This window comes from Lonchura striata, chromosome 4 (genome assembly GCF_046129695.1).
Source record: "Lonchura striata isolate bLonStr1 chromosome 4, bLonStr1.mat, whole genome shotgun sequence".
Lineage (NCBI taxonomy): Eukaryota > Metazoa > Chordata > Aves > Passeriformes > Estrildidae > Lonchura > Lonchura striata.
This window is the reverse complement of record NC_134606.1, coordinates 4,256,706-4,272,207: the sequence shown is the minus strand read 5'-3', so window position 1 is coordinate 4,272,207 and position 15,502 is coordinate 4,256,706. Positions and strand designations below refer to the sequence as shown.

Sequence of the window (15,502 nt, the reverse complement as noted above, 5' to 3'; positions counted from 1 at the left end):
CACAGTGAGCACCCCCAAAATACTATTCCTGCTAAACAGAACACCCTTCAAGTCAATATTTCAAATGAAAGCCAACTCTCCAGAAAATTCCCCCAAGAAAGCAGTCTCATGCTGTTGGACACCAAGTAGGTTATGTAAAAAGCAAACCACCCTTCCTGGCTTAGCTAGAAGTTTGTGTATATCAATATGTAGGTGTGTGTAGGCAAGGGGATGCAAGGAATACCAGTGCTTTTATTTTAAAACATTATTGGACAATTCACACTTGTATTCACAAAATATTCTGTTGGAGTTGGTGGATGGATATCGACTCCATTTCTCTGCCTATATTTTTTAGACCTGGTTAATTCCTTCCTACTTCCAACACCACCCTCCTAATTAAAAAAAAAAAAAAGGCTTTTAAGAGCACAAAATGTTTTTGAGAACAGATTTGAACAGTGACTAAATAATACTGGTTTATGAAAATGGGCACTTCTATTATATTAACTCACTCTTCATTATACATGATGTCTGGCACATCCAAAATAGATAACCCTGTGGTTTTTTAAACTCTCACTGAGTTAATTCACAGCTAAACCTTGAATTTTCTTTGATTACATAATCATTTTCTTGACCTTCTTCCATTTCGGGAAGATCTTTAGGTTGTGGAGAACAATGTGGAAATATCTCCTTGGGGTTATTCAGGGAATATCCTCCTATAAGCAGAGCCTAACACCTTCAGCATCCATGTGAAGCTGCTGAGCATGGAAAAAAATATGATTTCTCAGCTGCCCATTTCAATGTCACTGTTTTTCTGAAACAGTGAATTTGCTCAGAACCTTTCTGTCCATGCAGATAATATAGGTTTAATTGTTCTATTTACCTAGAGAAATAAACTAAAAATATCTTTTAGTCTTGTCTTTCTCTCCCGACCAGCCCAAACAGCATTTTCCTTATGGCAAATTTTGTTGCTGCCTATTCACCTGTTAATGAATGCATCATACACCAACCATGGTGCATTTCAGCTTTGAGCTACAGTGGTGATTTATTCATCTCTTATGTCTCATTTAATTGCTTTATAATGAATTTTAAATGATTTCTTAGAGCATTCTTCTATATATTGATCAGAGTTTCTCTGGTTAAAAATTCTTTGGATCAAATCAGGCAGTAGTGGAAGCTGTTTCTTTCGTAAAATACTTTTTTTTAATGATGCATTACTTTTTTTTTTTTGTTGGTGTTGACACCTTGACCTTTGGATTTCAGTTTAGCAAAACTTTAAAGAAAATGCTACAGTACTTTGCAGAATAAAAATCATAATTTGATCAGAACTCCTGGATAAATGATCTCATGTACTCAGGATGATGGTACCCATAAGTTTTACTATAACTGCCTGAACTCCCATAAAACATGAATTTAACATCATTTATTTTTTAAATAGGATCCATTTAACATCTTTGAGCTCTCCCTCAGATTCAATATGGGTTTTTTTTTGCTTACAACTATACTTAAATTCATCTTCTTGCTTCTACATTTTGTTTCCCTTCATATCCCTGCTGAAAAATCCATCTTTCCCACATTTTAGTATTAGCTTTGATAACATCATTGAGCTGCCTTTTGCTAGTGATAAATATCTTTAAAATTTGCCCTACTCACACTGATAAAACTCTCACAGGCTTATTGCTGAATTGCCAGTAGTGCTGATTTTCAACTTCAGTCCATTCTGATAAAGACAAAATAAAACAAATTGTGTCAAAAGAGAAGTCGGAGCGACCTACTTAAAACCAGTGAGTTACAAAGATACTGGGATATTTTTAAAACATGCTAAAAGCTGAAACTCGAATTTCTGGTGTGAATCAGACGATTTCAAAATTCCAGTGTCCTTCACAGGAGTAATCAAAGTAGTTTGGCACTTGCTGTTCCAGGATGGATTCCAGACAGCCCAGTGAAAAAAAAAAAAAAAAAAAAAAAAAAAAAAAAAAAAAAAAAAAAAAAATTTGGGAAATTCTTGCAGCCTTTCCCAGGCAGTTCTGGTCCTACTTGTTCTGCTCTTATCCCTTTCATTTCCCATTCATTCCCTAATTTTTATCAGAACTCTGCAAAGTCTACTGCAGTTTTCCCAGCCTAAATCCAAACCTCTTGACCTTTAAAGAATGCCACAGCTTTTTCTCCTTCCTGAACCTCAAAAATCTTGGAAAATAGGACCTGGCCTCATTGCCTGTTCCTTGATTTCTTTCTTGGGACAATTCTTTTCATCTGTTTAGAAGCACAGGCTTCTTGCCTTCAAATTTTACAGCTTTGGAAGTAACTGCTGAGTTCAGCCTCCTCCTCGGTGAAGGCAATGGGAAACTCTCAGCTGGCCTTGGTCACTCTGGGCACTGAGCAGGATGAGGGACCTCAATATTCAAACAGCAATTCTGCTCTATTTGCTCTTATTTCCTTCCCTTTCCTTTTGCCTTTATCCTTGCTTTAACTTTTTCTTTCTTCTCTTTTCCTTTCCACCCTTTTAGTTTCCCTTCCTATTGACAACTTGTAACATGATGATTTCACAGCTTTCTACAAATCTGAATACCAATATAACACTTAACAGAGGTACCCTAAAATAACTCAACCAAACAAACAAACAAAAAAAAAAAAACCCATAAAGAAACAATCAAAAACCACCAATCAAAAAAAACCAACTAATCAACAACAACAAAAAAAATTGAACCTTGAAGCTCTGGTTTACTCCTGCATGAGTAACATCCACCAAAATCAATGATTTTGGTGTTTGTTCCCAGCAAGCCCCATTGACTCTGTGGTTTTATAGGTTTCATCTTGGATTTATAAGAAAATGAGCAAGCAAGAGCTAAATTTTTGTGATGGTTTTTAAAGGAAAATTAAAGTTCTCTATTTTAAAAGGACTTTAACCAGTCTGTCACTCCCTAAAACTGCTGCCAGAGAAATGAATCCAGATTTTATCAAGCACTTAGCTTTAAAGGCTGTTTGTTAGACAAGCACAGGCAAGAAAGCACTGAAACAATAAAAACCCCACCCCATATATTCCAATGGCTGTAAATTAAAACAACAAACAAATAAAATTTGGAGGTGAGACTGGTTATTGAAGCAATCTTTGCAGTTTCCCTTTCTTGGAAACTATCAACATAATTTTCATGAGAGATTCATTTCCCCCCCCTCCCCATAAAAAAAAAAAAAACAACAAAACCCAACAAAACAAAACCATTAGCAAGGTGCTTGTCTTTCCAAAACACTGTATCCATATTTCTCCACTGTTGATCCAACCCAGTACTCACAGACCGCAGTGAAATGTCTGGAAAAAAAGGCTCAAGAGAGGTTTTATTTTTCTGAGTTGACAATTAAAAACAAATAATTATAAGAGAACAGTAATCTGCTTTTTTTCATTTTCATCATCACTTAACTCATTTTTTTCCAGCTTCCAAAAGCATTTAATTTAAAATTAAATTAAGGTCAGTTAAAAAAAAAAAAAAAAAAAAAAGGAAGGAATAAAGATGAAAACAGTGAGATGTTCACAGACATTTTGATGTGCACATGTGTGGGTGGAACCTGAATCCAAATCAATCCAAATCAATCACTGCCATCATTCCTGAGCGCTCGATAAAATCTGGGCAGGAACTCGAGGTGAGGAACTGAAAGAACATTGAAATACATGCATGGATTCACAGGTACCCAGATCATGGAGTCTCTGAGGTTGGAAAATACCTCTTGGACCATCGAGTCCAACCATTTCCCCAGCACCACTGTGTTCACTGTACCCTCTTCCCAAGTGCCACATCCACGGAGTTTTTGAACACTTCCAAGGATGGTGATTCCAAAATGGCACAAGGGGACTAAATTCCATTTTAACCACTTTATTTTAAGGTGATGAAATGAATCAGTTAATTTTACTTCTTTTAATCATACAGAAATCATAATCAATGCCTTTGTAAATGGCCTGAAAAGCTGCAGATAGAAATTGTGCTCTAATATTAATGATCTACATTCACAACTGGAAGAAATTGTTTAAGCTTCATCAGCTTCATTGGATTTGAGCCCACTCTGTCCCCGAACTACTGCTACACAATTTGTACATTATATAAAGTTTTTAATACTGTAAACATAATATTTTATTTCTTAAATATTCACAAGTTTATTTACACTTTATAGAATAAAAAAATTAGTAAAAACTTTGACTTGGAGGAACAGGGACTTGTTCTTAACAATTGAATCCCAACATCAACACATTGAGGTTGTCAAGATGCACTCAGTCTACAGTTCATAGCATTTAGATATAGTTCAAGTTATATCAAAAAGTGAATTAAATATGGTGCATATTATTTGCATATATAATGACACCTTATACCTGCCATTGAAATATTTTTAATAAGAAAATTTATATAATTTGGGTCATAAATTTTAGCTAAATATAAAGCTCGAAGATACATTTTGTTTTGTTTAATAAAGAAAATTTAATGGTAGGAAGAATTCTTCAAAGTCCCTCCTCAACCAAAAGACAACTTTAACAGAAGAGTGCAACAAAATATTTTACCATGTCAAACTGGCAAGATTATTTTCCTTCTGTGAATTCATAAAACCAGCTCATAAACTTTTAAAAAGAAGCTAAATTTACAGTACTTATTCCATTGATCTTTTGTTGGGTAGTAAAAATCAGCTGACATTAAGCTGGGGGCTACAATACCACAAGTAATATTTAATCATCCCCAAATCAGTTTTTTAGCTTATTTTGTTGATTCCTCTTCTCAAAGTGAACACAGAGACTGCACAGCTAGAAATTTTTGCTTTTCTATCTCACAGGGCAATTCCTGGGCTTTTGGTCCAAAAGTCACATTTGATGTGTCCCGAACTGGTGCAACTTTCATTTGTTCCTTCTAAAATAATCTTGATGATTTTAACCTCAGATGAAGAAGTGCAATGAGGCAGGGGAGGATCAGCTCAGACAGTTCCAGACACCCACAATTCGTGCACCTCTATCCTCCCAGGGCACCTGATCACTGTGTGGAGACCCAGCCTTTGAAGTCAATGAAATTTGGAGCATGATTCACCCAAAACCACCCAAAGCCACTTTCAGATGAGAGCACTTGGCAGCACTGCCTGCACTGAATTCCTGAGAGTGCTGATATAAAGGGCCTTAAAATGACCAGCAGAGACTTAATCAACTACACTGAGATGAATCCAATCCCTGCTCTGGCAAGGAAAAAGAGATTGGAAAAAAAAAAGAATATTTCTTCTCACTCTATCAATCTTGCAGACTTTTCTATTTTTATATAATCTATGTATTTTTATACAACCTAGCAGACTTTTATATTTTTTCAATCAGGTGGTGCATTTTCTATTGCTTACATGTATTTTTCAATGAAAAGTTGTTTTGTTTAGCAACACTTCAGTCATCAACAAGTACATTCAGACCAAATAGTAATGTTCGCAGTGATTTTCTAGAGATGTATAATACATAATCAATCGACTCCGAAGAAAAGGCTGTGTATTATTTATTCAAATCATAGAAACTTTGATGTAGTGGCCTAGTCTTGATGTGTTACTGCATTTCTTCTCTTATATGGCTCCTGTCAGTGTGACTTCTGCAACAGCACTGAGTAGAAAATAAAAAACACACTCACAGCCATGAATTTATTTGTTTGTGTCTTATTTTCAAGAACAGATTTGCCTCGGAGTTACGGAACTCAGAGAATCAAGTGCAAGTTTTAAATTACTAAATAAGAGTACTTCAATGTCGCTGTCGAGGCAGGATGGGAATGAGAAGACTGACTCAGAAGGTTGCTGAAAGTAAAACTCTGCTTTATTCAAAATACACTGCTCTTTCATACAGAGCTTCGTGAGGACCAACTCCATTGGTCCTGAAGTGAAAACAACCCACAGCATTGGTGCAGAGTGCTTGACGCACAGTGATAGAACTTAACTATAAACAATATGAACAGCAAGAGAGATAAATAATTATTTACATTCTTTCCCAACTCTTTCCCAGGCTTCTGCCTGGCTAGAAACTCCCCGTTTCTCTCTTTGACTGAATCTGAGACCCACATTTCAACAATTCTTTCAGCATTTCAGCAAACTCACCAGTTTCAGAGAGCAGCTTGGTAGCTTCCAGCACCTTCTCGGTGTAAACCCCGGTCTCGTAGTTCTCCATCTCTGCGTTGATGATGTGGATGACTCGGGCTGCGCGGCCCCGGATGGCGCCCGCGGTCCTGTCCAGCGTGTCCACATCCCCCTCTTGCAGGGCAATCACACACTTGTTCACATCTTCCAGGATGTGGTTTTCTGGAATTCAGGTTAAAAATACAGCTCCTTCAGCTTCACTCTTCCTCACAGCAAAGCTTGCTCATTTGGGAAAATGTCAGGATATTAAAAAATTGGTATCTACCTTTATCCAGGCTGCAAAACAAAAGCCCTGCTGTGATATTGGCACATAACAGCAAAAATCTGTGTGATATTTATCTTTAGTAGGACTGGGCTACGTCATCTTACCTCTGCTGTAATTCCCTGAAAACCAGTCACATTAATTTCCATCATCACACTGAATTTTATCAAAATGAAACTGTAATTAAAATGAATGCAAAAGGTAAAACAGGCAAATAATTTGTAGATTCTCTAATAAACAGTTGACCAATTTTCTGAAGGTGAATTTATACTCTCCCATAAATGTTTATTACATTTGGTTCATTTTTGCCTAAGTAAGACAGAGAAAAAAAGAAATAAATCACATTGAAAAGACAACAGCAAATGGCCTTTGTAGATAGCACAAAACCTGGGCATGAGCAGTTCATCTCCCTCACTCCATCTATGCCAGAGAATAAGCTGGGAATTTCTAGTAACACACCCTTATAATTATGTGTGACTTTGCATAATCTGAAGCAAGAGATGACAACAGGGATTCTGCTCAGAGGGGGTGATATCAAGCACCTAATTGGATTCTTGGGAGATGCAGTGTTATTTTTCTTGTTCTGGATCAGGCCATTTACTCTCATAGGCTGCAGTATCAGAATTTATGTAGTATTCTCACACACAAATTATGTGAAAGCATGAAGAAGACTTTGACTAGGTCAGGCATTATTCTCTGTAGTCAGAGTCAAAAATAATTTTAGCAAGACCATGACTGAATTTCATATTTGACCAAACACAGTGACTCTAAACAGCAACTTGATTTTCTGCTAGAGACACCTCTGAACTGAAAAGGAAATGCTGTTCTTTGTAGTAGTACTAAAACAAAATTAATCAGTTCACCAACTGTTTTTTGTTAATTATCCTTTGCCACTAAAATGAATGATTCACTAATCTTCACAGTTAAAAATTCCGATGTTAGATCATTTGAGGGTTTCAGAAATGTTTTACATGATGTCAAATTTTACACTGCAACAACTTTGTATGGAAATTGAAAGTCCCCTGAGCTGTGAATCTGAGCAACTTGCAAGGAAAAATTCTTTGTTTAAAACACTCCCTACTCAGAATGAAAATGAAGTGCTTTGTTAAAATTTGTCTTTGCTGTTCCATTTCACCATCACCAATTGGCTTTTACCATAGCACAAACAAATTTTGTCTAACAAGAGGCTATATATGAATTTGGACAATGCATTTGGAATATGAAATAAAATCTTGAAGTTATGGTCACCTTTCTTCTGGTAGCCACCATATTATTAAAACATACCAAAAAATGTGACAGTCAATATGAAGAGAAGAAGATGTCATTTCAGGAGGTACATTTGACCAGATAGTGGCATTTTGAATGCTTCAGTGGTTTAACATCCAAAAATAAAAATACTCCGTGTAAGCTGAGGCTTACAAGCTTTACAGCAAGAGCAACAGGCTTTCTGTTTCCTCATGTTTAACAGAGATATTCATGCAAAGAATTAGGAAAAAGGAAAATACAAAATACAAAATACAAAATACAAAAATAATACTTCTCAGCTGCCTTGGAAAGTTTGGATCTAAGTCAAAATTCTGTTTGAAGGAATTAAGATTTGAGAAAAAGAAATGAAAAAGCCCATCATCCATTTAAATTACTTCTGGTTTATGGACACAAGCTCCTGGAGTAAGCAAAGTCCTCAAACAAAGAAGAAAATGGCCACTGAGGCAGATTTCCAACTCTGGCACATGGACTGGGATTTGCAGTTTAAAACCTGGTCATCCCTTTCTCTTAGAACTAGTTCTGCCACAAAGTGTTTGTCAGCTTCAAATCTGAAATAAAAATCAATATTCTGAAGTACCCTACTATTCAGAGAGCTCATTTTCATTTTTTGCAATAGTTTGCAGGAAACACTTGCAGGGCTGTTGAACAGAGGAGTGTAATTAAGTAAACCAAATCACTTCCCTGTTAATAAGGGTAGCAGGATACAATCAAACAAGATAAAGAGGGCAAAAAAAGAAAAGAAAGGATTTTTTTTAAAGGATAAGTATTTTTTCTTTCAATATTTTTTTTTCTCATAAACTTTTTTAAAAAAAAATTTAGGCAATACCAAGGAAAATAATGTAGAATGAAACATAACATTTTGGCCAGACTGTCTCATGAAGTTTGGCTCTTCTGAGATATTCGAGTAAGCAAAGCCCTCTTGGCACACTCTGTGTCCTTACTCACAACAATAAAATTCACCCTTCTAAGCAAAATAGGAAAATGAATTTTCTGCAGCAAAAATTAACCCACCATGCACCAGCATTGCAAATACAGCATTCACTGGCTATCATCAAATTATAACAACAGACTCTGCCACAAGCTGGAGCACTTTACCAGGAGGATGGAGAAAAGACTGTGCTCCAGGGTCAGTGTCCTTCTCTTCTCCATCCCTTCTTTATCCTCCCAACCCAAACCATCCCATGATTCTGTAAAGTCCACCTTTCCTCTTGCCCACAACTGCACACAGATTCCAACAATTTCTACAAATACTTTCAGCCTGTAATAGGTCTGAAACACATTTTTAGAAGGTGGACAAAATCCTACTTTGTGCCTGAGTTGGAACAAAGCTTCTCTAGGAATAGAAGCACAAATATGTGCTATTTTCTGGGAGGTGAAGAGCACACCATTGCTACCAGGGATTAATTAACACAGCGTGGTTGGTCCTACTGAGTACAGAAGATCAGCATTCTAATACAGACAGACTAATGGATTCATGATGCTTTAGTAATTATAGCTTTTATCTGCTCTGACCCAATACTTTAATTTAGGAGTATATTTTTGAAAAAGTCTCTTGACCCCAGTACCTGAAACAGAGAGGAAATCATCCACTGAAGTAATGTCGTCGACAGCCTCGGTGAGAACTCGCACCTGTTTCTCCCACTGGTCCTTAAACACATCCATGTTGTCCTGGGCTACTTTGCTCTGGGGTCTGGCAGCCAACGTGAGTGCAGCATTAATTACCTGTTAGTCAAAGCCATTTGTTAGAGGAGGAGTGGTAATTTTTTTTTTTTTTTTTTTTTTTTTTTTTTTTTTTTTGTAATGGAAAGAGCAAATAGAGTATGGACTGTGCTAAAAATACAGGATACAACCCATTTTATATGAAGGGTCTCAAGATATGGATGTATTTGTCACAGTTCATGGAAATCAGACAACAATCTCATGAAAAAGACAAGGCTATGCTGTTCTTCTAATGCTTTTAAGTGCTAATAAGACTTCTCAAGTACTTTTTGGCAGGGATCTTCACTCACCTGTGGGCACAGGCTATCAATCTGTGTGGCTGCCATACGGACTAACTTCACACCTTCCTCATTATTGGAGATTGAACAGGCCAGATTTGCAACCTGCAATGAAATCATGAAACCATCAGGATGACAATGAAGTTTTAAGCAAGTGAGGCATTTCACACCTTTCTCTGGTCTTATTAAGCTTTGCCTGAAATGAAAGAGTTTTCTACAAGAGGAATAATACATCTTCTGTGCTGGTGAACAGAAACCAATGTAGATTATTTCCTTACTAGCAAACTGAACTACCCATCTTCTTTAGATTTTTCTCAGAATCTTCCTTCACTGTCAAATGTTTCATATCCTCTTCTATAGCTTGAAAATTAGCTGCTGAGAAGTCATATAGGGAATGCAAAACATCCAGACATTTATCCGTACATTTTCTCTTCTCAGTTTCCTTTTCCTCTTATGAACTATATCCATTATTAATACAGGCTCATCCATATACTCTGAGCTTGGCCAAAGGAAGGGTTTTTGATGTCCTAACACACAGAATCACACTGTTCAACCCATAATCAAAACTGATACTGGGCAGTTATATATATCTCTCAAATATCTTCATTGTTTTTGATTATTTTGTGCATATTAAAATAATTTTAATTTTCAGGTGAATTTCTTTATTTCTATGTGTTTGTCTGCCCCAGAGGAAGATATCCATTAGTAACAGTAAAGTAACTTAGAGATGTGAAATAACTGTTGAAACCTTGTTCTGTAATATATATCTGAAGATCTCATTCGAAGATCTTTAAATCCACATTTACTTGCCCTGGCACAGCTTTGGGAAGTCTGAGCCTCTAAGACTGAAGGCTATTTGGAGAAGATAAAGACTTGGAAAGATATCTGAATGAGATCTAGAAATCAGACCACATCTCCAGACACAGCAGAGCTGCATCTCTGTGGCTTGGATTCAAGTGAAGGAGCATGTTCTCCCAGCTCTTCCAAAAAACCCATTCCCAAAAGCTTTGTGCCAGCTCCATGAATTTTCCAAACAGCAATTCATACCCCAGTGCACACTATGATATTTAAATCACTAAGGTACATTTTGGGATGGGGGAAATACAGGATACTTTTTAATCATCCAAAATCACGGCTCTTTATTCAAATCTTCATTAAAACAAACTTATAAAGTTTTAAATATGCTTCCTTGATATTATTCACTGTGCCTGAAGGCATAGCTATCAGTTGGAAATGATTCATGAATTAGTTCAAATGCCCCCATCTTCCCAATTTTCCTCCAGTCTCCCCTTGTGGTATTAATCTGTTCTCATCTGCAGTGCACATCCCTGCCTTAGCCCTGATCCATCTGTTCTGCATAGAACCTATTTCACTTCCAGTTCTGCGCAGCGTGGCTTGCATAAATCAGAGTGCCAAAGCCCAGGCAAGAAAAGAACCCAAGGCTTCAAAGAGTCTTGCAGGCATTTCCTAGTCAAGATTTTATCATGATGTTGTGATTTTTGTTTTCATTTCATGATGAGACAAATGAGTTGGTCTGTTTGTTAACAGCCTTACAGCCCTCATGTCAAAAACATTCGCCTGAGATGACATCTTCCAATTAATTTACCATTTTCTGTAGTCACTTCTTTGCACACATCAAACAAAACCCTTTCATCTTCAACAGAAACAACAGCTAAGCAGGATAATATTTAGAATTCATTAACAGGAGTGGAAATTACAGACTTTAAAAACTAGTAAATGATATTAAGTTTAGCAAGAGCCACCTTCTTGTATTGGAACTAAGTAGCTTTTAAGACTGCCCTTAAATTTTGTGATTAACACGATGGGAATTTGTCCCAAGGCTTCAGATGTAACATTTGCTTTTTTTGCAGATAGAAATATGTGACTGAAGGGACTGGGTGTCATGAAAAGGCCATCAAACTATAAAGCAGGTCTTTGAGTTTCTCTGGAAGGGAACAATGCAGATATAATCAGCAAAATTAAAACTTAACCATTCTCTGTGTCTGTTAATTAGTCTTTAAGTAGAATCTGATGAGATAATATTTGGATGTTGCAAAGTGCCCTGTTTTTCTGAGAAGGATACAGACACAACCAGGGAAATATTTTTTCCCTTTTTTATAAAATAGAGTCCAGCACATTGTTTTGGGTGTTGCTATCAACACAAGAGTACAAATGTAATTATTGCTCCATTAAATATATATCAGAGAGCATTACAGTTTTCTCTTTAAAAGAAATAATGCTACACATCATGTATAACCCTAAATTTAATATTTCAAACCTTACATAAATACGGCCCTGTATCATCAGCAGTCAGGCAGCAATACTATTCCACAATGCAGCAGGGAGTGTGCCAGCCTGCACCACAGCAAGATCTGATTATGTCAAATAAACATAGAGATAAGCAAATTCCACAATGGCAGAAGCAATCTGGATAAAAGTGAATTCAGCACTACAAACCTATGACTTTACCCAAAACTTAGTTTTTAAAAGATGGCAAGAAATAGCCTGTACTTGCTGAAGCCTGAGTTTCAGTGGATAAGCATGGACTTGTTAAATAACACAAGCTTTAGGGGCACTCAATCACCAAATACCTCACTTCTTAATTACTTTGATTGACTTTGTTATCAAATACACAGTCAAGTCACCATCACTTAATATTCTTGCCACAGCAAGGTCCACATGCATGCTCTTACTTGATAGAAACCACAAGGTAATTCCCCCTGCTTGTTTATTGTAAATTCAGCAACTTCAGCTATTTTTCCTACCCAAAACTATTAATAAAAAAAATTAATATACAATTTCATCCCACTTAGCTATCTGGATGAGGTGCCAAACTGATGCCTTTGGACAATGGATTAAAAAGGGAGGGCCCTTCCAGGAGCTGTTCCTGCTTGACTCATCCTCTAGACGTGTCTGGTTTATTACAGCTGCCCCTGGAGATTGTTGAAAAAGGTTTTAGTGAAATAAAAGGTGTTTTACTGGTGCATTATAGCTTGTTTGGAGTGGATGTATTTAATAGAACATGTTTTGTGAAGAACACAGACACTTTTGAGGGTGGGAATTTCCTTGATGTGCCACTCCTGGGCTGGATGGAGCAGACAGCTTGGAAAGGAAAATAAAAAGGCTGTGTATTAGTGCAGCTGCCAATTTACCAGAACTTTGATTTGAAGCCTTTGCCTTTGCACTTCAAATGCTCAGTCTCCACCAAAGCATTGAAGGGGAAGTTTCCTGAGAGGCTATGTAAGCAACCAGGTAGTTAATTTATTTGTCTTTTTTTTTTTTTTTTTTTTCCCCCACTATTTACTAAGTTCCTTCAGAACACTGAACTCGATGAGTGCCTAAACAGAATTTAAGATTGTATTGAGATCAATGTGAACTGTCTGAAGAGTATTTATATCAAGAAACACATTTTAAATACCAAAATCAATGAACTGTGAATCATTCTCAAAAATACGTGGAGAAATTAATAACAGCGAAACTGCTGTGTAGATTAACATTATAGTCCAAAATTTCAGGTCTGCTAAGCTGCTCTTTTACCATCAAAACAATTGCTGAACACCTTAAACCTGTCCTGCAAGAGCATGGAGAGGTAATGAGCAGGAAGATAAACATTCAGCTCCAGTGATGCTGTATTTTTCTGTAATCACCAAATCCACTGAAGCAATCTTAGAACTGAGGATGTGGAAAAGCAGGAACCAACTCCTCCATATGAATTTCCATCAGTGGCACCGACAGCCCAAGATGCATTTCTGCCCCTTGCCAGTATCTGTCTTTAATCATGCAAGGAGTTCCATTAGTTTCATTTATTTAAAATACGTACAGGACCAGTTCCTATAAAATTTGTCTGCTTTTTTGCTTTTTTTTTTTTTTTTTGCTTTTTTTTTGCTTTTTTTTTTTTATTTCAGCCTCAGCTTCTGGCTGGATAGCAGATTGGGGCGGGGAACGACGTTATTTCGAATGCAAATTTTTATTATTCTTTGTGGTGGCCTTAGGATGTGAAAATTTTATTTCTGCCACAAAATTGCACTCCAAACTACAAAAGCAATCAAGGATCTTTCATATCAATTTACTTCATTTTTACACTGATTAAAATCAGGTGTAGCTACCTTTTATTGTGGTTTTAAATGAGACTACTTCCATTTTTTACTTGAGCCCTTTCTATTATTAAAGGTAACTATGACTATCAAGATGTATTGTGCTCTTCTGCCTACCAAAATCCACTGTCTTCTGCTTCAAAATTAAATTCAAAGATTTAACATGACAATTTGGAATTCAGCCTAAGTGGAAAAGTCCAAAAGAAAAATCTATTGCTTAGAGCAAAAATGTAAAAAAAGGGAGTGGTATAAGCTGCAGCAAAAGAGCAACAGCAACACAAAAGCTGCAGCATATCCTATTTTTTAATATTTTCCTTTTATTCTTTTTTTCTCACCATAAATTGCTTAGAAGAAATGACACTGCAAAGGCTCTGCTCAGCTTCCCCAATCATTTAACTATTCAAAGGCAGAAAATGTAATCTATTTCCATCTTAGTTTCTTAGTTTTCCATATTTTTTTGTAAATATGTGATTTATTCTTAAATAGTTTTATTCACATTTTTCTATTTATGTAATTTATGCTTCCACTGAAATTAACTTGTGGAAGTAATAGGAAGAAAAAAAATTGCCAGAAATTATTCTTGATTTAGGAAAATGCAGACTAATTTACACAAACTCAATGGTAAATTCATATGTCTACACCACACGTTTGAGAAGCTGAAACTTTTGAGTGCTTCAGCTTGACTTGAAGGTGGTTTAAGTCAGAGACTTCTGCAACACTCACAGGGGACTAAAGCCAAGCAAATAATCAATTACCATGTTCAGCTGATGAGATGTAACTTGCTGAGCTGTGGTATCTCAACTATTTGTAATTATTTATCCATTCACTTAGTGATTTCTCCAGATATTGCTTCAATCTCTGAATCCTTAAAAATTCTGACATATATTAATGTTGGTACTGCTGTAGGCAGCCCAGTGATATTCATGGAGCCACAAATAAGAGACTTTTTTCTAAAGGTGAGCAGAGTTGAAGCCAGGTTACCCAAGATCTTTAACTTATTTATCCTCGCTGCACTCACTCAAGCATTCTATTATGAGCAAAACTCTATTTATCACTGGACAGGATGTTTTTGCACATACACAAACAAGTGCCAAAAAAAATCAAAATGTCACTGAGAGTACACATTGCAGCAGATTCCTGTTCCTCGTCATGCTCTGCAGTGCCAGCTTGTACTGCCATGAAAATATGAGACTGTGGCTTCTCCCTCCCAGCCTATCCCATATGGCATGGGGGGAACCTCATACTGGATAATATGGACAATTTTCCCTCATTTATGTTAACCAGCCATTTCTCTAAATAAGAGATGGATCTTTAAGTTCAGCTGTACATATATTTCACATCTATTAAATAAACTAACTGCATGCAAAGCAGTAAAATAAGGCATTTCTTTTATAAATTAATAATGACATGAATTGCCAAGTTTGATGTTTGCCTTGAAAATTTCTAGCACCAAATCCTGAACATATTTAACATGGACTGGTAAGACATTTACAATATTTATCTAAGGAGATTGGTACCAGCAGGATGTTAGAAAGCTACAGAGCACATCAAGCACAACAGTTGAATGTTTTATTTCATGTCTTATATGCTGCCCACTGAACCTATGAAAACTTCTTTTCACTCTCAAAAGGTCAACAACATTTTCTCTCGTACTTACTGCAGGAATGAGGCTTTTCCACTCACTCCAACTCCCTTCAGATTTGCTCTGTATCAGATTTAGTTGGAAGAGTTTTAAAAGATTTCTGCTTTTGGTAATGTTCCAAGTACCTCAGACTTCAATA

The 15,502-nt window shown here is 36.4% G+C and overlaps 1 protein-coding gene across 7 annotated transcripts in view; it reads right to left on the bottom strand.

Moving 5' to 3' along the window:
• CTNNA2 (catenin alpha 2) overlaps positions 1-15,502 on the bottom strand; it is a 465,423-nt gene that overhangs the window by 52,495 nt on the left and 397,426 nt on the right. For all 7 annotated transcript variants that reach the window (XM_021535749.3, XM_021535753.3, XM_021535748.3 and 4 more), the window contains 3 exons: positions 9,640-9,732; positions 9,196-9,352; positions 6,064-6,264 (listed from right to left, as the gene is read on the bottom strand). In XM_021535749.3, coding sequence (XP_021391424.1) covers positions 6,064-6,264; positions 9,196-9,352; positions 9,640-9,732 — 451 coding nt within the window. The remainder of the gene's footprint in view (positions 1-6,063; positions 6,265-9,195; positions 9,353-9,639; positions 9,733-15,502) is intronic.